Consider the following 25,687-nt stretch of genomic DNA (forward strand, 5'->3'; position numbering starts at 1 on the left):
CTCCACATTAAATATCTTGGCAAGTTGATAACGCCAATATTTTTGGGATATTAGTCGTTTTGGAATACAACTGCCATACAATCACAGAAGCGCAGTACTGTGCTGCATGATGGGAAATCCAGTTAAAAACACGACCAAAATTTATTCATATGTTCTTTGTGCCGGTATCAACATTTCCTGAAAATTTCATCCAAATCCGTCCAAAACTTTTTGAGTTATCTTGCTAACAAACAAACAAACAGACAAACAAATCCCAATGAAAACATAACCTCCTTGGCGGAAGTAATAAGAGCAACTGTAATAAAAACATAAAATAGTGATTTCAGGCTGTATTTTTCTCTGATGTTTTAAAGACCCCTTTTGGGCCCGGACCCTTAGTTTGGGAAGTGCAGCTCCAACCTTTTCCATTTCTGAGGTAACTTTCCTCCACTGCCACGCCAATAAAAAGGTCTGTTAAGTAGCAGACCTTTGGCAGAATCATTTACCTGCTCTGTGATAAAACTTTCCTTCCGACTCCCGCTATCGAACTTATTTGAAAATGTCCGAGCAGAGCTATAATTCCACAGCGATGGAGGGGTGGGGTGGGGTGGGGTTTGTCCTCGACAGTTTCACGGATGTCTGCGAGGCCTGTGCTGAAACCTGCCTCATCAGCCTTAAGAAGCTCTGAACAGAATTCCATTAGGACATGTTTCACACAAGATTCTTAATGCCTCTCGATGTTCTGAAGGCACTTAAAAGACTTATCTTACCAAGGACACAGCTTTCAGGGGAATATTGTATTTTGTTGAAAGCGTATGGCGCACACACACACACTGTCAAACTTAATCGTATTATTGGCGTGGAATACACTGCTAGTGCTCTCAGTCACTCAGCTATTGCATCTGCATGTTTTGGACTCAGAAACTGACGCATAATTCATCACCTACAGATAGAAATATCTACAAAAGCAGTACAGTATGGTATTTTCTGGATGTATTTTTTTAATCTCCTTATGCCCTCGTGAGGTGTTGCGCTACCTCTTTAACCCATAAAGACCCAGTGTTACTTTTGTGTCAGTTCCAACACATTTTTTTTTCTCTATATTTATGTGAAATCACCAGAGGCCTCATTAGGAAAACAGGTGTGGAGGTTGTTTTGTTTTTGTTTTTTTAATTTTTAATGCCTTATAAATCAGAAAAATTCGCATACTTCGTCACCATAATAGAACTACAACCTGAGAAAGCCTCATTCTGGAGATACACTGCAACAAAACTACAATGAAGCAGTTTTCACCAAGCTGTTATTTAGCAAAAAAGGCAACTGTGAATCTTCTTTAAGTTGAAGGTAGGGTAGGGGATGTTTTCCTGGAGCATTTTTTACTATATTGCTTAAATCCCCTTCACACCCCGATTGCAACCAATTAATTCAATGCTCTAACACAAAAATAAAACATTTTAGTCACCTGTGGAATGGACAGGACTAAAAAAACACCATCCAATCATTTTAACCGGCCCATTGAAATGATTGAATGGTGATATGTCTATCAAACTCAGCTGCCATTTGTCCCTCCCCCCCTCTGCGAGTACAATCCGGTACTCTGATTTAAGGTGGATTCACTCTACAGAAATACTAGTTATTTGCACATGAATGCCTCCTCATGTTGTATTTTCTGCTGGGGAACTGGGAAAAAAATTTGGCCATGAGCTGCAGAGATAGAAAATAACCTTAGACCTTTTAAACATGGCGGAGAGTGACGAAGGATTCATGGCCAATGATAAGCACTGTTTTTATTAACGTTCTGCTGTTGTTAGCTCATGATTTTGCACATTTATAGCATGCAGTTTCCCAAAAATTACAAAAAAAATAAATAAATAAATGCTGTAGCAGATGAATTAACACAAAAACTGTTTTACCCAAGTAGCACACGATAAATTCTCAGTCCTTTTTCATTTCATTATGACAACAAAAGCGCTTGAACACAACGCACTCATAACTTCAAACTGACTAGTGGAAAGGGTCGTCTTCTCAATAGCACCTGAAGGCAGCACAAGTCACAATTTATAACACTCTAAATTTTACCAAACATAATTTTTGTCACCTTCCTAAATGAATTCCCCAGCCATTTTTTTCCGATTTTTGAGGAAACACAAAAAAACTAAACCAGAAGTTGAGTATTTGCTCATTTAGGCAAAAAAAAAAGTATTTTTTTAAATGAAAATTACTTATGCAAGTGATATAGGAAGGTGACTATTTATGATCATTTATTAATTATATAAACCATTAAATGCAGTATTAAGTGCAATATGGACATATAATAAGCAAAAGAAAGAATCCAATTGAATGAAAGGGTCTGTCTGTCTGTCTGTCTGTCTGTCTGTCTGTCTGTCTGTCTGTCTGTCTGTCTATCTATCTATCTATCTATCTATCTATCTATCTATCTATCTATCTATCTATCTATCTATCTATCTATCTATCTATCTATCTATCTATCTATCTATCTATCTATCTATCTATCTATCTATCTATCTATCTATCTATCGAATGTCCTTTGCAATGGAAAGCATTTTTAATGTAAAATTGTCAAACTTTTGTCCCCTGTAGAGGACTAACATGCATTTCTGAGTGTCAGGAGGATAAGATAAGATTTTTTTTATTTTTTTATTTTAATGTCCTTTGTTTTCCTCAGTAACTCTGTCTATGTAGGCTATAAAACATTAGCATCTATCTATCTATCTATCTATCTATCTATCTATCTATCTATCTATCTATCTATCTATCTATCTATCTATCTATCTATCTATCTATCTATCTATCTATCTATCTATCTATCTATCTATCTATCTATCTATCTATCTATCTATCTATCGAATGTCCTTTGCAATGGAAAGCATTTTTAATGTAAAATTGTCAAACTTTTGTCCCCTGTAGAGGACTAACATGCATTTCTGAGTGTCAGGAGGATAAGATAAGATTTTTTTTATCCCACCGTGGGGAAATTTCACAGTTAGCAGTGGCAAAAATACAACAAGCAAGTGCAAAGCAAAGGACCACAAACAAGTGAAAAAATTAAAATATAAAGTGAAAAATAAGAAATTTGGTATGTGTATATATACATATAAATAAATAATTAGAATTAAAAATTAAATATTATTTATTAAAACCATCATGTACATGGCAACGAAATACAATTTAGCATCATTTAGCCAGAATTGCAGTAGCAGCAGTGTAGGCAGTACAGAGTATACAGCATTAATATATTTTGCTCATATGTGTGTCTGCTCTAGATGGTAAAGGCCATTCAGGTGTTACGAATCCACCTGCTGGAGTTGGAGAAGGTCAATGAGCTCTGTAAGGACTTCTGCAACCGCTACATCACCTGCCTCAAAACCAAGATGCACAGCGACAACCTCCTCCGTAACGACCTGGGAGGACCGTACTCTCCGACACAAACCAGTCTTAGCATGCAACAGGTCAGCCCCAACCCTACAACCCTCTCTCTCTATAATATATATAAACCTTCCCATGATGCACCTTGTCATTTCCCTCCAGGCGGATACGGCTGTTGGGAGTTCTCCAGTTTAATCAGAAATGATGCTTAGCTCCCTCTGTACATTTGCTCACTAGTGTGTCTCTCTGTGATCCCCCAGGAACTAATTCAGACCTCCTCTCCATCCATGACCTCTGTCTCCAGCTCTGTTAACCCTTCAGGGATTGTGGTGCCTGCCGGGGGTCTGCAACAGGGCAACGTGTCCATGACTACCATCAACTCCCAAGTGGTGTCTGGTAAGAACACAAACATTAAAACACTGTAGCACTCGAACACAACACTTTAATTGCGTGTCTCTGTTCATTTGATATCACTAGGACAGTACAAGCCTGATACTACTTTAGTTACACACACACACACAGTACAGTTCACCTAATGATGAGGGACACTTATTGGCACTGAACAATAAAGCACATTAAAAATCCCCTGCAGTACATACTGATACAGTATTTTATTATTTTTACTGGACTGTCTTCCCTCTGTAGCACTTTGAGATTCTGCTGGATGAAAAGCGCTTTATAAATGCAATTTCATATTATTATTATCATTATTATTATTATTATTATTATTATTATTATTATTATTATTATTATTATTACATACCTTTCATCTGTAGTATAGAGTTAGCTTTTGTATATTTCTTTTTGTATATTTTGTTAATTTCAGAAGTTCTTGTAGTACTTTAGTAGCACATGTGTATATTCATATTTTATTCTGAAGCCTTTGCACAGTCCTACTTTTTCGTAATACTCGGTGTGATATTTTTCTGATACAGTCCCTTTTGCACTAAGTGTTGCTGCTAAATGGATTTTCATCGTACCTGTGACAGTATTCTATTCTATTCTATTCTATTCTATTCAGATTTGACATAAATACAGCAACTTAAAGCTGCAAGATCAAAAATAAACAATAAAATAAAATAAATTCCTTCTGCAACTTTCTCCTCTTCAACTCAAAAGAATATGTATTTTTATTTTCATTTATCCTTCACTGAACCAGGGAAGAGCCCATTGAGATTAACCCTTTATAGGGCACTCATTCAAATGTTCAACCTTCATGTGTTATTGGAGGTCATAACAAGACTTTATTACTTGAGTAAAATTTTTGAGCATTTTTTCTTGTCATGTAGAAAATCAAGGTTAGTGAAGTTACCATATTTGGTTCCTTTCAATAAGTGTCAAAAACTAAATAAAAATCCAAGAAGTACATATAAAAATACAAGAAAAATCCACGTAAGGTGAAAAGAACATGTATTTTAGAACGTTAGAATATCACTTTTAGAACATTAGATCTTTCTTTGTTTCTTTGTTTCTTTCTTTGTTTCTTCCTTTCTCTTTCTTTCTTTCTTTCTTTCTTTCTTTCTTTCTTTCTTTCTTTCTTTCTTTCTTTCTTTCTTTCTTTCTTTCTTTCTTTACTAAAAGACTAGCTAGGGACTGGAGATGGAAACTATCAATAGTTATAATCTTTTTATGTGACTTATCAGTTACTACAGTTTATTTGTAACAGGTAAAAGTTACACTATGCAATGTGCATTGTCCTTATCAAATAAACTTTAAAAATAAATAATTACCAAAAATAGTTACTTGCCCGATAAAGCATTACTAACATCTTTTATGAGGGAGTCCTGAACAAGATAAGCAGCAGCAAATCCAACACAGTTACAAGATTACACAGTTAAAACCCATACAGTATAACAGACACATCGGAAAATAAATACAGTCGCGGAAAAAATGATTAGACCAATTCTTCAATTTCTGGTTCATTTTAATGCCTGGTACAACTAAAGGTACATTTGTTTGGGCAAATATGATGATAACAACAAAAATAGCTCATAAGAGTTTAATTTCAGAGCTGATATCTATCCATTTTCCATGTTTTTGTTGATAATGAACAAAATCTCTTAAGTTCTTACATCAATATCTATGGCATTGTACTACCAAAAACAGTGCTTTTAGGCATTCCATGTTTTTTTTTTCTCTGTTTTAGTCACATGACACACTCAGGAGTTAGTACTTGATTCCATAACCACTGTTTTTGATGACTTCTGATGATCTAAGAATGTTTTCCGCAACTTTAGGTTTTAGTTTTAACTTTTTTTCTCTAATTCAGTTTTTAGAGCAGGTTTGTTAGTTTTTATTAGTTTTCCTTTTTTTTTCTAAATGCTTAGTTTTTGCTTAGTTTTAGTATTAATTTTCAAATCTTTTATCTTCCTCGCTGTCATATTCGAAGAAATCCCATACAGGACTACCAACTTTATTGATTGATTGATTGATGTATTAATTTCGAACATGAATATCAAATCAGAAGAAAAATTATAATAAAATAAATGGTTAATACTTGATTGCATAACCATTGTTTTTGATGACTTTTGATGGTCTAATAATTTTTTCCGTTTGTAATTTACAAGCAGATTAAGAAAAACAAGTGCAAGTTATGGATCCAGCCTCAAGAACTCTCAGTTTGGATTTAAAAGCACTCAAAGATTTTAACGTAGATGACTTTACATCATTTTGTGCCACTTTTCCAAGTTTCTGTATGGAGCCTTGGTATTAAACTGTAGAATACTGTCAGAGGAAACTTTATTATTTGTTATTTCAGCTGTCAATCACATAGTAAACCCTCCCACCTGTCTGAAAATTTCTGTGAGCTGCTGAAACATCCTGTTTTATTACAATCTAAAAACAGAATCCAGAGAAGCAGGTGGAAGTTTTATTTCCTTTTTTTTTTTTTTTTTTTTGGATTACAGTATGTCGAAAGGTAACAATGGAAATTTCAAGTACTGTAGCTTTAAATATACAAAACCTGCAACTGAAATATACAATGAAATGACTGATAATGACGATTGTTACATAATCACTACATCGCAATTATTGTGAAACAAACATAGTTATTTTACATAATTGTCATAATTGTCTTCATTCACTCGGGTAAAAACAGCTGGAAACTAAGCAGCCAATAGGGAAGGATAAAAATCTGCAGTTAATTGAATGTCCACTGGGGGGCCGACTCTCCATAGACCCCAAGCAGAAATAAACATGTTTACAGCCTAGTTCATTTTCCCTTCCATCACACTTAACAGGGGTGAATTTTTATATAACTCACCTGGTAAGATGAAATTAATTAAAAATGTTCTGCGTAGATAAGGGTGTGGATGCTGTGATTGACATTCAGAGCTGGTCTTTATTAAAAAAGTCGATAAAAGATATTAAATTTGATACATTATGTTGCATCAAAAACTCCCATAAATGTGTTTAAAGTCCAAGCTGCAAACATTATTCTATTCCGTTCCACCCATTCCAAAACACAACAAAACAAAAACATTTCTTTATTAGGAAAATGAATATGAAATGACCAATACAGGGTTCCCGTGAGGTCTTAAAAAGTCTTAAAAGTCTTGAATTTACAAATCTGCATTTAATACCTTAAAAAGTCTTTAAAAGGTATTAAAATTGATATGATAGGTCTTAATTTATGTTGCCATAAACCTTTTTATTTACTGTATTTTGTTTAAATACCCAACCTGCAAATCTGTTCCAACTTGAAAATTTATATTAAAATTACAAACCAGTTATCGCTAACTTTGCAGCTCCCGGTGAGAAATGACTCAGAATGGTGGGAATCAAGGCGTTGGAGTAAATACATACATTTTTCCAAATTCTACAGGTCATGAAATTTTGCCAGTATGGCCATGAAAGCGGCTGTGAAATGGGCGTTAAATTCTGTTCTAAACAGTTGTAAAAATCTTAAATTTAACTTGTAGAAACCTGTAGGGACCCTGTGTAAATTGATCTGTAAATCTGCATATAAGGTTTTTATGATCACTTTCACTTTTTACACTGTGAAAAACATCCTGTTGTTCTTACAGAAATAAAACTAGCAGCCGTGCTTACCAGAAAAATACTGTAAAAAAACACATCAAACTGTAAACATATGCAGTAACATGTAGATTTAACATTGGATTTCAGTGATATTTACATGTTTAAAATGTTAGATTTACTTTATTACTTTTAAATTAAAAAAAAAAAAAGTATGAGAATAGGATATTATTTCAGCATTATGGTCTTGCAATTGAAACGGCACCATATTGTTTTTCAATTTACAGTTTTATTTTCTCCAAACAATAGAAATAATTTCTACATACAAATCTGGTTTTGTTAACATACTCTTCTTCTAGCTATATTTGATTTAATCGTCAGCACAAAAATCTTTTTAAATAAACAACTTTGCATTGTATTATCACTTAAAGTTTTTTTTTATCTTGCAATTTTACAACTTTTTGGTGTTAATTCGGTTCAGCTTTTCGGTTAATTCGGTTAATACGATCATTTTTTACAGTGCATATATAACATAAACGCACAAATGCCCCATTTCCCAAGAAAATTTTAAATAGGCAGCAATATCATCATTAGGAGAGGATAAAAAAAGTGATTTTTGTTAATGTTTCTGTATCTGGTACATGCTTTAACCGCTCTTGGTGCTTTTTTATTTTTAAAGAGAACAGAATGAGACTGTTATAACAACAGTTTCTCTCATAAACTACAGCATTATCAGAATTTTTCTGGTTGTATTGAGTCTGTAATAGATGATGGAAGGTAAAAAAAAAGAAAGTCCCTACCCTGATTCACATAAATAATCAGCAGTAAAACATCTACACCCCCACAAAATGTTGAATTTTTCATGTTTCTAATCAGTATTTTAGACTCATGTGTATTAAGGTTATGATATTTTAATCATTTAAGTCTTACAATCAGAAATAATACATAACTTTTTGCCATTTTATATTGTATTTCAGCTGATTGAGGGTTAAATATGCTGTAAAAAATGACCCAAAATGTGTTTAACAAAAATAATTTTTATGAAGAAAATCTAAAAGAATAGTTTTTTTCTTGTATGACCGCCACTTTGGTTTACCTTGGCTTCAATAAAAAGAATGTTAAAAAAAAAAAAAGAAGTGTTTATTTACATATACATCAAAGCTATACGTTTTTCTAACACAAACTAAAGCACTTTTGTTGTCCAGAAATAACAATTAATGCAGACTTTGCTCTCTTGCAGTGTGCTTATTCACTATTCTCCTGCCTGTTCTGGAAACATGGAAAAAGCAGCAGAACCTGCACTGATACGTGTGATTCATACATGGTTAATGGACATGTACAATAGCAAAACCTTACCAAAAGATGACACTAAACTAAATACGTACAAATAGAGATGTAACGATTACCAGTATAACGATAAACCGCGGTAAAATTGCAGATGGTTAGTATTACTGTTTAAATTCTAATTATCATGATAACCATGTTTGATTACTGCACTTTCAGGGGAAAAACGCCTATGTAAAGATCTGCTTTTATGTCAAATATTTGAGTATAGTTTTAATTTATTACAATTTTGATTTAATGTACCTAATATTTGGAACCAATATTCACTTTTAAAGTCTTTGAAAAGGTTCGTTCAGCATCTTTACGTTATTTATGTAATAAAGTATATAAACTTTTCAAATCGGATTTCATATTTTTTTGTGTTTTTTTGTCCTTTCGTGTTGATATAGTAGGTTAAAGTGAAAAAATAATAGGCAGATGAGATAGATGAAGTTGTGCTGAAAAAAAAAGATTCCAAACATGGGTATAGTAAACAATTGTTATATATATATATATATATATATATATATATATATATATATATATATATATATAGATAGATATGAAGGCAAAATCAGAAGTACTGAAAAATAGCCAAAATAGGCTCAGACCACTAAGGGTTAATACTTCAATGTTATTTTAGTTTAGTTTAGTTTAATTTTAAATACAACTTGGTTAAATTATTTCAGTGTGTGTATCAGTACTTTTTGAACATTTTGAGCACAATTTCAATAATACCGTGATAATAATGATAACTGTGATAATTTTGGTCACAATAACCGTGATATGAAATTTTCATATCGTTACATCCCTACATACAAACGTACACTTGAGGCGTTTACAAATGTCATAATATTACGTAACACCATTGTACAGTACACATTCACGCACAAAACAAGATTCTATATAATTAATATTTAATTCGTTCTAACCACGTCACAGCACATTCGCGTAAGCTGCGCATCCGTAAATGAACTGTAATGTTTAAAAGCTATAGAATTAATTGAATTCTTTCTGTATAGACTGGTGTTTTGTGTACATGCCAATATACAGAGCCGTGGTAAGTATCTGTCACAGAGTGTTCGGCTCTTATAATGTCAAGCCTGTACAGTGAAATGTTAATCCTGCCCTCTGGAAATCCCTTTTAACCCAAAATAAATCAATGTCTCTGGCTTTGATCACTACACATTGAAGAGCTCAAACAGACTGTGATAAGAGTGTCTTGATCAAGGCTAATTAAGCCAGCCGCCAACACACATGCCCGTCTTTTTCTTTTAATTCTTGGGTTAAAGGACATTAACACACCTTGAATTTAATCATATCGCATCTTGTTTTTGTTTTCGGGGATGACGAGAGAGTTATTAAGGCGCGGGTATGAGGCTGCTAGTAGCTGCTGAAGCCACTTGATACTCATGACGGCAAATTATCCCCTCAGGTGGGACCCTGTACCAGCCGGTTGCCATGGTGACATCACAAGGGCAAGTGTTAACACAGGCGCTGCCGTCGGGAACCATCCAGATCCAGAATTCACAGGTAAAATCCTTTTGACCAATGATCATGCTCTGGTCGAGACGTTCCTTCCCTTCCCCTCTTCCCCCCTTCCCCCTTCCCCCACTCCCCACCTGCACCCCCCACCCCTGCCGACTATTTCAATTTGTTATTGTTAAAAGGCTCTCTTTACATCTCCCAGAATCCCTCCCGGGCGCCTTTTCATTGTCTCAGCCTGAGCTCGGCCCCCTGCCGACTTACAAAATGGAAATTGTTTATTCCCGTGATGTTTAGGGCTTTTTCGTGATCCTCAAAGTCAGGTGAGGACATGCATTTAGCGGAGCAGACTTACACAAATGCATCCTTTTAAAGAAATAATAACTTGCAGCATTTTATTCATTTTCAACCCTTTTTTGGGTCTTTGTGAAGCGTCGCTCTCTTTCAGATGTGAAAAGACTTGTGGAATTATTACAGACAGGAAATATTACAACCACAGACCTTCAATCTCCTGTCAGCAAAAGGTTGGATGACACTCAAATCTGCATGAATGCCCGGAATTGGATTTTTTTATGACACAAGGATGTATTTGTTCCTTTAATAATGCTTTTATTTTATCTGAAGTAAGCACTGAGCCATAATGGACGTCTCAAGTTGTTTTGGATACTTGACTCCCTCGCTGTATCTTTTTTGTTGTTGTTGTTGTTATTTTTTTAATTTAAGTGAGCAGTACATAGCAAAATGTGAAAGACATGACAACAAATAAGACACAATAACAGATACTAATTACATATTCATCATGATAGATTGGTGTGTGTGTGTGAGAGAGAGAGGGAGAGAGAGAGAGAGACAGAGTGAGAAGACAAAGGAGTTGATAAAAACAATAAGTGATAAAAAAAAAAAAGAAGAAAAAAATCCATATTAACAACAGTGGTAATAATAGTGATAATATTAACAAAATAAATCATAATGAGCAAAAATACATGATTAAATAAGCAATAATAATAATAATAATAATAATAATAATAATAATAATAATAATAATAATAATAACAGCCGGATAAAAGGTATTGATAGAAATTGGTAATGTGATTGTACAGGGGGTGCCTCTTACAGAAACAAATATCAATGGCCATTGGTTTTCAGGCAATTTGCTGAGTAAAGAAAGAAAGAGAGAAAACAAAAAAGAATTAATATAATAAGAAAAGAAAGAATGAATGAATGAATGAATAAATACATGATTAAATAATTAAGTCCAAAAATGGGAGGTGGTTTAGAAAATCAATAAAAAATAAAATAATAATAATAATAATAGCTGTATCTTTGAGAGGATTTTTTTTTTACATTATATTCGTCCTCAGTAATCAGAATATAAATATAAAGGTGTAAATTATTTCAGCACCATTATTATTTTATTATTTTACACCACTGGAAAGAAAATAGCGACGTTAATCATCTAAGGATAAAACATGAGGACGTTGTGCTCACAGGTTGTAAATCGTATTCTTTGTGTTCGGTTTAATTACACCCAAAGTTCAAGTTTAATTATCGATCACCATAACTAACAAGAACGCTTATAATTTTTTTTTTATGTTGTCAAGATTTATAGACGATTCCTGCAGCTGAGACAGAGGAAACTGTATCCAATGTGTTAAGGCATTTTTTTCATGTAAAATCCGTGTTATTAAATGCATTTATATGGAATTTGAGGAGCTGTAAATTCAGAGTTAAAGTGTCTTATGAGCCCATATGGACTGGGTACCAGATAAGGTGCAGGATGTTTAAATAAACACTCAATCAGTCAAATATAATGAAAAAAAATATATGATACTGTACTCTGAAAACTAGTGATTTTTAATTAATTATTTAACATGCCAGGCAGAAAACTGAATATTTTGTGTCGTATCTTACCCCCAAACATTAAATTATTCTGTTGTAATCTACAGTATCTTCAGCCGTTTGACTTTTTCATAATGTACCAGCTTAAACCAAGAAGAACTCTAATGCAGCTTCTTTTACACAGTTAAACTGTTCCGGGAAACACACTCTGACGCTTTGGGGTTCAAGCCTCGAACATGAAGAAGGTGTTTTAGTCGTGTAAAGATATAAGTCCTTAGAGTTTTCTTTGATTTTTTTCTTCTGTATGTGTCACGTCTACTGTTTTCCTCAGTAACTCTGTCTATGTAGGCTATAAAACATTAGCATCTATCTATCTATCTATCTATCTATCTATCTATCTATCTATCTATCTATCTATCTATCTATCTATCTATCTATCTATCTATCTATCTATCTATCTATCTATCCATTACTCTTTCTAAAGAGATCATTTCAAAACATATTAACCCTTTCATGCACGAATTATGCAAACCTTTGTCAAGATTTTTTTCTTGAGTGTTTTTATTCCTCCTTAGGCATGAAAAAAAAATTGTGCGTGAGTTTTTTTTTTCTTTTTTTTTTCATGTAGTTACAAAAGTGTCCATGCATTTAATTTTTAAAATAAAGAAACATGTTTAAAACCCAATATCAGAAAGTGATATGAAAACAATGAAATAAAAACATTTTAATCCTACTAATCTGATGTTTTCTCACATTTTAACATAATCTAATGCTAGTTATTACTCACTTCATGTAGACACTATGCAAAAAAAAAAAAAAGAAACTTTTTGTCTTACAAATAACAATTGATTTACACTCAAACGTATTAGTGCAGATCAGGTTTATCTAGAACACCAAAGTTACAGTAATGGTATGAATGTCAGTGTATGGGACGATGCATAGGTGTCCACTGTGTTGGCTGATATGGAACTAAAACAACAAAGACCCATGAATATACAAGAGAACAGCTGGAGAAGAACTGTCCAGTGTAGTGACCACTGTGCATGAAAGGGTTAAAGTCATCATTAATAATCGTAGTGCATTATAATGTGATTGTGCATAATTGTTAGTGTCTTTAAGTAACATGATCACTGTGCTATAAACACATCCTACTTATTACAAGATTGTTTTGAGTCACTGTAGATGCTAATTTATTGGCTCAAAGCAAACTTCAACCAAAAAAAGTGGTGTCAGGCACAACAAACCCCACCCCTCACACATATTGTAGCTTATTTTGGCATCGACCCAGCTGATGTCATCATGTCTATGCGTGTGCTGATGTCAGCATATCAATTGCCTCTATATATGTGCTAAGTCTGAAGTAAATTGAAACAAAATTGATGTTTTTATAGGTATGTGAAATTTCGCCCATTATAAGTAAATAGGAGAAGAAAAAAGATTTTAAAAATTCATAAAAAATGTGAACTTTGACCTACTTTTCCCAAAATGTAACCAGATCTATTGTGGGGCACTGACACTCTATAAACATAATTTGGTATGAATTCAACAAACAGTTTTGCTGTTACAGACATGTGAAATTTCCCCCATTATAATTAAATAGGAAAAAAAAAAGATTTCAAAAATTCATAAAAAATTTGAACTTTGACCTACTGTTACCAAAATGTATTGACATCTATTCCGGGCCATTGGCAATCTATAAAGCCAATTTGATATGAATTCAACCAACTGTTTTGCTGCTACAAACATTTGAAATTTCACCCATTATAAGTAAATGAAAAAAAAAAAAAAAAAGATTTTAAAAATTCATAAAAAAAATTTTGAACTTTGACCTACTGTTCCCAAAATGTACTGACATCTGTTTAGGGCCACAGGCAATCTATAAACCCAGTTTGATTTTAATTTAACAAATAGTTTTGCTGCTACAGACATTTGAAATTTCACCCGTTATAAGTAAATGAAAAAAAAAAAAAAATTTTAAAAATTCATAAAAAAATTTGAACTTTGACCTACTGTTCCCAAAATATAATGTCTATTTAGGGCCATTGGCAATCTATAAACCCAATCTGATTTGAATTTAACCAAAAGTTTTGCTGCTACAGACATTTCAAATTTCAACCATTATAAGTAAATGAAAAAATAAATAAATAAATAAATAAATAAAAATTTTAAAAATTCCTAAAAAATTTGAACTTTGACCTACTTTTCCCAAAATGTAATCAGATCTATTCTGGGTCACTGGTAATCTATAAACCCAATTTGGTATGAATTCAATCAACAGTTTTGCTGCTAGAGTGTGAACTAACAAAGAAACAAACACACATACAAACCAAACCAAAAACAATAGCCCTTGCCTCCTTTTTGGGGGGAGGGGTAATTCAGCAAGAACAGCACAAAACATGGTTAAATATATTTTTTTATTAGCATTATTAACATGACTATAATCAGTGATGATTATTATTCTGAAGCACTATGAATAATAATAAGCACCTATAACTATAATTCTAATTATACAGCACAACAGACACATTATAAGTATGTTTATTATACATTATAGACATAGGCTTCATAGGAACTATACCTTTTCATCAGCTGGATGTAAAAATGTCACGATATCCCTGGCTTATATTACTGAAGTATATTGAACGGAACCCCCCATGATATGTATTATGTCTCCAGAGTCCTGCAGAGACAGAATGATGAGCTTAAGAGTTGATTATTTATTTATTTAGACATTAAGTGTTGAATAGAGCCCGACTGACTGATTCCAGTGTGTATTAAGTGCAGATAATTGTTGGTCTTTTGGCTTCACACTTAGTGCAGAAGCACCAGAAACACAATCAAGTCTTCTTAGTCTCTATTTTCGACACATCAGACGAATAAATTATAGTTTAGATGTGTTGGAAGGGCTAATTCTGCATTGTTGTGACTTTTCTTTTGTTCTGTCCAACGCTACAGTAAGTCCTCTGTTGGAAACAAGTCCTCAGACTATCAAGGGTAAAGAAAGAGAAAAAAAAAAAAAAAATCCTCCACAAAGAGTAGAGACCATCAGGCACTTGAACCTTTGGTCGGTCTGCTCACAGGATGCTCACAACAGGCAGGATTTTTTCCAGAGCCAGAACGTCTTTTGTTTTGTTGCATGTAACGGAAGCACGAGGAACCTGACCTTGATAATTGGTGCTGACTCATTAAAAGCCAGTCACAACACAGGACTCAGACGGGGGACAAAAGACTGCGTAATAGACTTAATGACCGTTGGGTCTGGAAAAAATACTACAGTATATAAAACCTGTACTGGAGACCACAGGAAAAGACCATAAAATCTACAACAGGCAAAGAGAAGGATGTTTGTGTGAGACTTACTGCTCCTTAACTCTTGTGAAATGTGAGGTTAGTGTTGATGGAATTGTTTTTTAGTCCAAAAACGTGTGAATTTGTAGTTTTTTGAAAGAGGATGTAAGTGTAATTAAAAGTCAAGAAAAAGGGGAAATTTTACCCATTTCTGACAGTTTCATATCAGCAATATGTCTTTTTTTTTTTTTTCATTTAATTGCACAAAATAACACAACTCCATGCTACGCTTTCTACAAATAAATGAATGATCACTGCTGCCATTTAATTATGGGTGTCTCTTTCAGATTTACAGCTTCAGTGAGCAGTCAAAAGTGTTGCAAAACAGTATCGTGACTAAATTTTAATACACACTAACCTGCAGTCGATCCTCTGATCTTAATTGTAGCTGAGATAATTCATGATTACTGCTTTTTTTTACGCTAAATTACTGGAATCCTTTTATGAAAATGAGGTTCATTGACAAAAAATGCAAAAAAAAAAACCCAAACATAAAATTGTAATGAGTTGAAATGAAGTTCTGATATTGAATTCAAAATCAGATTTCTGGTTTGCACTGTCAGTGGGAGGACAATATAAGGGTTAAGCTTTGTCTTACGACTTAGTTTTTAATGTTTTCTTTTTGCAAGACATTTCAAATAAATACGGTACTGTGCAACAGTCTTAGTCCACCTTCTATGTTGTTTTTGCAGCAGTAGAAATGAACATACATATTTATTTCTCATTCTATTTTCCTCAGATACATCATACAGGAAATATGTGCACAGTCTTAAGACACACCAAAACATAACTAAATTTGTTCAGGTTAAAGGTCAAAGCCATTATTAACCCGTTCATGCATGAATTATCAGAACCTTAGTTGAGATTTTTTTCTTGAATGTTTTTATTCCTCTTTAGGCATGAAAAAACAATGCAATCTAAATTTTTTTATGACCCTATTTTTTTAAGGATTAACAAATATGTCCAATCAGCTGGACGCCATGCTTCAAATGTTTGAAGCAAAGAAACCATCATCAGAAAGTAGTAGTAGTAGTAGTAATTTATTCATCCATTTAACAAAACATGATATATACATACATATAGTTTGGATTTCTATATTAAACATGGGTGAAAAGGCGTTGGCTGAAGCAACAACTAATTTATGCCTACCCTATTTACAAGAAGGAAAGTTGCAGAAACAAAACAAGATAGCAAGATGGCACAGCTTTAAACAATAATATAATAAAACAAATAATATAATCTAAGCAAAATCTTAGATTCATACTGATAATTGGGTTACTTTATCCTAATATTTTATATTTATTGAATACCTTAGCTTTAAGCATCCTTTTAAATGTGGTGAGTGATGTGCATGTTTTTAATTCTTTATTAAAAGTGACCCTGATGACCCTGATCATGGCCCTGTAGTGTCTGAATTTACGGACTGGTGTTGCACGTCCTTTTTAAATGTGAATGTGTCTAAAACCAAAGAGATGATTGTAGATTTTAGGAAGAATCCTACAGTCTTCTCTCTGTCATCATTAATGGACAGGCTGTGTAGGTGGTTCAGCAGTATAAATATCTCGGAATGGTGCTGGACCACAGGCTAACTTTTGAATTTCAGGTGGATGCTGTATGTAAAAAGGTTCATCAGAGGATGTATTTTTACCGTAAACTTCGCAGTTTCAAAGTGGATAACACTTTTATGAAAATGTTTTATTCTTGTTTTATTAAGTCTGTGCTGACCTTTTCTTTTATCAGCTGGTATGGGCTGCTTACCCTTAAAAACAGGAACAGGTTGCAGGGCATCACTAAAGTGTGCAGCAAAATTGCTGGCACCACACTCACTGATCTGACTGTGTTGTACCAGAGGCAGACTCTGAAGAAGGCTCAGTCAGTCCTGGATGATCCCAGTCATCCCCTTTATGATGAGTTCAGGTTGCTTCCATCAGGTCGCAGATACAGTATTCCTAAATGTAGGACCAATAGGATGAGGAATTCTTTGGTTCCGGCAGCCATTGTTCTGCTGAATAATTCTTTGTAATGTTGGTGCTGTTGTATTTAGTGGATTATTTATTGTATTTATTGTTGGTTTGTTGTCCGTGTGAAACTGCTGGCTGTAGAACAAATATTTCATTCAGCAAATCTGATGTTTTCTCACATTTTAACATTATCTAATACTAGTTATTACTCACTTCATGGAGATAATATACAACAAAAAAAAGTTTTTGAATAAGAAAACTGTTACTTATATCTGATAACAATTAGCAATGGATTTACACTAAAGCATGTTACAGCAGATTAGGTTTATCAAGAACAGCAAAGTTACAGTAATGGTATGAATTACAGTTTATGGGATGATGCATAAGCGTCCACTGTGTTGACTGATATGGAACTAAAACAACAAAACCCATGAATCTACAAGAGAACAGCCGGAGAATACCTGTCCACTGTAGTGACCAGTATGCATGAAAGGGTTAATGTGACCTCTGACCCCATGACAAGAAGCAGCACAAACTATTAAGAAACATCTGACAAGTGTTGAATTAAACCTGGTAGAAAACAAATGCAATAAATATCTTATTGTCTGAACAAAAGGGTTAAAAACATGTTAAGTACAAAGGGAGGTCACACTAAATATGACCACTGGTTTACATAAGGTGTTTTTCTGTGAAACTTATACTGCTGTATATACTTCACAAATATCCAAATTGGATTTTTTTTTTTTTACAGAAACTGAGAAATACATATGTGTGGTCATTAGAACTTTACAAAACCAGCAAACCTTCAAGAGTCTACAAGTAGAAACAACACACTGATTACATCAAAGGTAAACTTTCTAAATCTGTAGGAATCCTTTATAAAACTAGGGAAGTTTTAAATTATAAAGCACTTTGTACCATTTATTGTTCAGTTCGTCAGCCTTACCTGTCTTATCGTGTGGACCTATAGGGATCCACCTTCAAAACAATATCTAATCCAATAAGTGTCCAGCAGAAACCAGCCATACCAATCATCCATATAGCTGATTGTTACGCTCATACACCTCTGTTGTTTATCAATTCTCATGTTATGAAATTCAATGACTTGTTTTATTACAAAACTGTGCAAATAATGTTCTGAGCCAAACAAAGGTCACTCCCAGACTCTGTTGAAAAGTTCTTTTAGATAGAGGAAAACAGGTCGGATATCAGAGGTGTTTGTATGTTTATGGTACAAAAAGCTGCTAAATGTATAAAAAGAGGATGTATTTCTGTTATTGGGGTTAAATTATGGAATAACATAAATATACTTTTAAAAATGTGCAATTCATTAATGGTTTTCAAAACATTGGTTTGTAAAGATAATAACCTCCGCCAAGGAACGGCGGAGGTTATGTTTTCGTCAGGATTTGTTTGTCTGTCTGTCAGCAAGATAACTCAAAAAGTTATGGACGGATTTTGGAACAAATGATTACATTTTGGTGGTGATTGGGCAGGGGTGGGGGTGGATGGGGCAGGTATTATAAGTTTTCTTCCAAGGTTATAATAGTTTTGGATTCTTCATTATAGTTTAGTTTTATTTAGTTTTGACTTTTTTTCTCTAATTCAGTTTGTTTTAATTAGTTTTTAGAGCAGGTTTGCTAGTTTTAATTAGTTTTTGGTTTTTTTCTAAATGCTTAGTTTTAGTATTAGTTTTAGTTTTGTCGTATCTTTTCTCTTCTTCTCCGTCGTATTCAAATAAATCCCAGACAGGACTCTGCTGCTTTCTCCCAACTTCAGTCTCCATGTTTCCAGGTAGAGTGGGGACCAGAAGACGACTCTAAACAACAAGTGATGAGAATTGACGGACCGTGAAGTGTCGTATGGTGCTGCTAGATAAAATTACTCGAGCAAAATAAATCAAATTCATATCAATCTGATATTGACAAAGACCAAAAACGAAGGGAATTTTATCCATAATTTTTTATAGGTTTTAATTAGTTTTGTAAGCACACAATACAGTTTCAGTTAGTCATCATTTCTTTCTTTTAATTATAGTTTTTATTTATCTCAGTTAACAAAAATGTTTTTACAATTCTAGTTTTCGTCATTTCATTAGTTTTCGTTAACGATAATAACCTTGTTTTCTTCATCCTGCTCCTTTCCAATCATTTAGATTAGAATGAATAAATAAAGGAAAATAAAAATGGTAATATTTAAATGTTTCTGCGAACAGAAAGTACATCGTGCCTATTATTTTATTTGGGGTTTTTTTTTTGGTTTCTTTTTTTTTTTTTTCAAAATACAACTTGGTTAAATTATTTCAGGTTGTGTATAAGTACTTTTTGAACATTTCGAGCACATTTCAACAATACTGTTATAATAATGATAACCATGATAATTTTGGTCACAATAACTGTGATATGAAATTTTTACATCGTTACATCCCTGCTTCTGCATCTGTTTTTGTAAAACGGCGGGTCACAGAGACAACTCTCTGACCTATCAGTGATCTGTAGTGTTTACACATCACATTTTAGTATCTGTTCCCCAGTCTTGGAACCTCGGCAGAGGTGATACCAAAAAACTGGTACCGGGTACCAGATTCCAAGTCCGTTTTCGTAATGGGAACGCAAAAAGGCTGAGTCGAGTCGAGTTGAGCCGGTACCACGCAGTGGAAACGCAGCATAATGCCACGTTTCCACTCCGTGGTACCTGCTTGACTCGACTCGACCCGGTATTCCTGGAGATCGTTTCCATTACAGGATACTACCCACTTTATAGTACCTGGACGTCATAGCAATGCAGTGCGTTATTTCCTTGTCGTCTGCTCAGAGAATTGCTGAAAACTCGATTTTGCGTGTTGTCTCGTCTGAATTTTTACGTCGGCCACCAAAGACTGAATCTCCTCGACCGACTATGGTGTAGTTTTGGGCTGTTATCATGTGGATTATTGTACCGCTGTTAGGGATGCACCGATACCGAAATGAGTATCAGCATCGGCTCCGATACTCAGTGTGTGTACTCGTACTCGCACTTGTAAAAGACATCCGATACAAATGCACCAATATCACTTACGGCCGTGTGACATTCACAGTTCAGTGCAGCATGTCCGCGGCGGTGGAATAATGTGTGGGGAGTGTGAAGAGTGTGGAGATTTTTCAAAATAAATGACGGTGATAAAAGTAACGCTGACTGCAAGTAACGTTGAAGATACAGACGGATACAGACGCAGCGTTCTGTCCGTCCTCTGCGTACATTCCATCCCTTTACCAGGTGCTCGCGGATGTGTAAACAGAATGAGAATACCAGCGGGTGTACGGAGCGGTGCGGACCGCCGCCAACAGAAGTGAAAACGAAACTTATCGCTCATTTATCTTTTCTCTTCCTGCTGAAGCTAAGCTGTTAAACCTTACCAGTGAAAACACTGCAATATTATCACATTAGTGTTACCTCTGTCGTCTCCATGTTTGTTATTACTGACTTTCTTCTTCTCAAAAAACTTTACTCTTCTTCGTGGTATTTGACCTGTATGGTTAATTAAGAGTGGCGCCCCCTGGTGGATTAATTGAGAAACGCTCATTCCAACACATTAAATGTCAGTAGCAGCACTTTGTTCCAGTCACAGACTAATGACAACGACAATAAAGCACATTTACAAAAGGAACTAAGAACTGGAATGGAATTATTAAGTACTCGTATCGGTACTCGGTATCGGCAAGTACTCAAATGTGAGTACTCGTACTCGGTCTGGAAAAAAGTGGTATCGGTGCATCCCTAACCGCTATTATACGCTAAACTTCTGCATCTGTTTTTTGTAAAACGGCGGGTCACAGAGACGACTGTCTGACCAATCAGTGGTCTGCAGTGTTATTTGACATGGTTTAGTGTCACTTGGAACCTCAGCCGAGGTGATACCAAAAAACTAGTACCGGGTACCAGATTCCAGGTCCTTTTTCCTAATGGAAACGCAAAAAGGCTGAGTTGAGTCGAGTCGAGTCCAGCCGGTACCACGTAGTGGAAAGGCGGCATAAGATTCCCAGCCCTACTGTAGATGTGACTGAATATGAGAGCTGCAGGTTTGTGTCGGTGCTGTGTTTGGCGTAACAGTGATCTGAAGTGCGGCTCAGTTTCAGGCAGGTAATTCGGTGCTTGACAGTCAGAGGAGGCCTCAGTGAATAGCCCCGACCCAGCCGAGTCAGAGTGCTACATGTGGGCTGGGAATTGAACACAGTCCTGGCGCTACTTTCCCGACAAGCCCCGAGTAATCACACTCTCGAGCTCGGTGCCGCCAATTAATTCAACCATCGCCTTCCCCCGGAACACAGGCGCTCTCCCAGGGCTGAGGAGGATAAGAGGAGGCCCGTCCACGTGACACCCAGCTGCAACTGTAATGAGTCTTGTTTTGTGTGGGCTGTGTGGGGGGCACGAGGGGGGGATCTGAATGTGCGTAAATGTGTATTTATAGGCATCATGTGGGTTTGGGGGTTCTGCATATACGAGTATATACGGTTGTCTGTTCCAGTATTACAGTCAAAGAAAGTCGGGACTCTTTCTAGTACTTGCATAAAATTAATCAGTTCTTATTCTTTCGGCACAGTTTTTGTATATTCATGTATTTTGTCCTGCACACTTATACATATTCAAACGTCACACGCTCCCTTTTGAAGGATTTTCTGCCCACATAAATACATACTTCTATCAAGAGTACATAAAAAGCATAAATTAAAAAACCATACTGGCACTACAGGGCTCAATGACAAATTCAAATGGTTCATACTATGTTTTTATACGTGACATACTGATGCAGACGGAGAATGAATGCGTGTGGATGTGCTTTAATGTGGGCTTTACAGGTGGAGTTCATTCAAACACTTACAAGTCGTTTGTTCATTTTCCTTGAACGCTAATGTTTTACATGTTGTTTTATACCAGACCAGAACCAGTCAAGTGGAACCTGTTAAACCAGACCAGAACCATTCAACTGGAAGCTGTTAAACCAGAACCGTTAAACCAGATCAGAACCATTAAACCGGACCAGAACCATTCAACTGGAACCTGTTAAACCAGAACCGTTAAACCGGACCAGAACTGTGAAACCAGAACAATTAAAATGGACCACAACCATTAAACCGGACCAGAACTGTTAAACCAGAACTGTTTAACCAGACCAGAACCATTAAACCAGACCAGAACTGTTAAACCAGAACTGTTTAACCAGACCAGAACCATTAAATTGGACCAGAGCTGTTAAACCAGAACAGTTAAACCAGACCAGAACCGTTAAACCAGACCGGAACCGTTCAACCGGACCAGAACCGTTCAACCGGACCAGAACTGTTAAACCAGAACAGTTAAACCAGACCAGAACTATTAAACTGGAACCTGTTCAACCAGAACTGTTAAACCAGACCAGAACCGTTACACTGGACCAGAACTGTTAAACTAGAACAGTTAAACCAGACCACAACCATTAAACAGGACACAACGTTAAACCAGACCAGAACAGTTAAACCAGACCAGAACTGTTAAACCAGAACAGTTAAACCAGACCAGAACCATTAAACAGGACCAGAACTGTTAAACCAGAACAGTTAACCAGACCAGAACCATTAAACCAGACCGGAACCGTTAAACTGGACCAGAACTATTAAGCCAAAACAGTTAAACCGGACCAGAACCATTAAACTGGACCAGAACTGTTAAACCAAAACAGTTAAACCAGACCAGAACCATTAAACCGGACCAGAACTGTTAAACCAGAACAGTTAAACCAGACCAGAACCATTAAACAGGACAGAACCGTTAAACTGGACCAGAACTGTTAAACCAGTACAGAACCAAAAAACAGACCAGAACCGTTAAACCAGACCAGAACCATTCCAAGAAGTACTGACTCCATTAGTCAGTCTTGCTTTGTTTTATTCATAACAGATTCCGCCACTTCAGAAAAAACAGTGTAATAAGAGATCTTTTTTGTTTGTTTGTTTGTTTCCAGTTTGACTTTAAACATTTTTAGACATTTCATCAACAAAATAAATACGAGGACACATCACACCTACTGCTTATACTTCTCTTTCCCGTTGGCTTGAAATATTATCATGATGAAAAGGTTCATGTCAGTATTTGTCAATAATTATCAGGATAAATGTCAAATCAATATTTGATTTACATTTAAAGGTTGATTTTTCTTCCTGAGTGAGAAACAGATGGTTATCTGTGGTTCGTAACAGGGATGCACTCACAGTTAAATTCTTGGCTGATGTTGATATTTAAAATGACATTTTGGCCGATACCGATGTTGCATTTATTTATTTATTTAAATTATTTCCCCCTTAAGGAAATCTTCATTAAAAATATGGAAATAGTTACAATTTTTTTTAGTCTTTTAGTCCTTTATCATATTATCTATAAATGAACACGGATTCAAACATACAAATTCATGAAAAAAAATGTTTAATATGACACAATATAACACAATTTACAGTTTTTCTAATTCTAACACAGAGTTGCCATCGGTGAAAACACGTGATAATACCAATACTGGCTGATAATGAAGTCTGGCTGATTATTTTAAAATTACATTTATGGTCAAACTGTGACAAATATTTCAGAAATCTATTAAGAGGACTTTCAATACAGTTTTAATAAACTAAAAAATTTAACAATGAGTAACATCAAGTTAACATTTTAGTTGATAATGTAAATAAAATTAACACTAAAGATGAAATAAAATGTTTATTGCTTATGTTCATTGAAATTGATGCAATGTTGACATGTCCTGGATGAGACACAAATTGTTTTCAAGAACAAAATCACTCCAGTTGAACTTCAAACACGACTAAAGATGATTACTGCAATGATATCTGTCTCAATATAAAATTATATCATGATATTTTTCATTTTCATTTTGTTGTCCAGCTTTCTGTTCATAATGAAATACCTAAAGTCAGTAGTCACTTTTCCATTGACCCTCAAATTGCACGACTATAACTTGCGCATAAAAATGTACCTAATGGAAAAAGGACAATTTCACCAAGACTCTCGTTTTTTCAATTAAACGTTTTTGCGCTGGCAAGAGGTGTTTTTTTCGGATGTTGCACAAATGGTATATCAAAACTACAATGGAAAGACCTTTTTCTGCAACTAGAGTCAGGTGAACAAAAAAAATTGATATTGACAAATGTTACAACAAGCAAAGAAGAAGAGTTTTAAAAGGAACATGTCGCGGTATGTGTGGACACACCAGGAAACCGAACCATTTTTTAATTTAGCACGGGACAGAGGCGTAACATATAATAATAATAATAATAATGAATATATCTGTAAATCAACATGATATTTACATTTGTCAGCATGTTTATGGAATGACTTCTCGTGTCATCTCGCGATAATAAATAAACAAATCATCGCATTTGTGATTTGATGGAAAAACCAACATTACGCACTTCTGTTTTTTTGACATTTAGTAAATATCGGTAAAGTTTTGCGCAGATGTCCAATGGAAAAGGGACTACTGTGTCCCATTTAGGGATGCACCAATATATTGGTATCAGCCAAATATTTGCTGGTAGTGACAGATACATATACATACGTCATATTATATGAATGTTTTTTTCATAAATTTATATAGTTCTTTCTTTCTTTCTTTCTTTCTTTCTTTCTTGACTGATTGATTTCAAACATGCAAAGAAACAAAATAAAACAAAAACAAAATAACAATGGTTGAATGTGTTCATTTGAAGATAATGTAATCAAAGGCTATATATGAACATTTCTTTTTTATATTTTGATGAAGATTTCTTTTGTTAATTGAGGATAAATGATAATAACAAAGAAACATAAAGTAACACCAGTATCGGCATCAATCAAAATGTCATGTTAAATATCAGTTGCATGATGTTTGGCAACTTAAGGCGAGTAAAGAACATAATAGTACAGACAGACAGTAAAGGTTTTATTTTATTTTCATTATATTTCTTTTTCAACAGGGACAGTGCACAAAACACATATTATACCAGAAATAGCTGAAAGTTCATTGTCATCTTTGGTCCCTGGACGGGGTCAGGTGACGTGCAGGTTATAGTGACATCACAACACAAAGTGAAAGTGAAAACCTCACATTAAGTCAATTGCATCACTTTTCACCTTGTTCTTTGCAGATGGGTGAAAAAGTATTAGAGATGAAAGTCAAACTGGAACATCCTCAAACTGGAGCTGCGTCATTGACTACTCTACATAGTTTTTTTTCTGAAATAAACCAAAAAGCAGGAAGCATTACAGTGTGTTCCTGTGTCACTGTTGTATTCTGCAACTACACAAACTGAGGTTAGATGTGTTTATCCAAGTTTCCCTGTAGAGATGATTAAAACTGTAATTATATGGACAGAGTTTGAAAATATAAGTTTAGT

General features: G+C 34.7%; 1 protein-coding gene across 1 annotated transcript in view; it reads left to right on the plus strand.

Moving 5' to 3' along the window:
* pknox2 (pbx/knotted 1 homeobox 2) overlaps positions 1-25,687 on the plus strand; it is a 152,306-nt gene that overhangs the window by 111,725 nt on the left and 14,894 nt on the right. Inside the window, exons 5-7 of the mRNA XM_030153219.1 lie at positions 3,264-3,449; positions 3,627-3,762; positions 10,100-10,197. Coding sequence (XP_030009079.1) covers positions 3,264-3,449; positions 3,627-3,762; positions 10,100-10,197 — 420 coding nt within the window. The remainder of the gene's footprint in view (positions 1-3,263; positions 3,450-3,626; positions 3,763-10,099; positions 10,198-25,687) is intronic.

Source organism: Sphaeramia orbicularis, chromosome 14 (genome assembly GCF_902148855.1).
Source record: "Sphaeramia orbicularis chromosome 14, fSphaOr1.1, whole genome shotgun sequence".
Taxonomy (NCBI): domain Eukaryota; kingdom Metazoa; phylum Chordata; class Actinopteri; order Kurtiformes; family Apogonidae; genus Sphaeramia; species Sphaeramia orbicularis.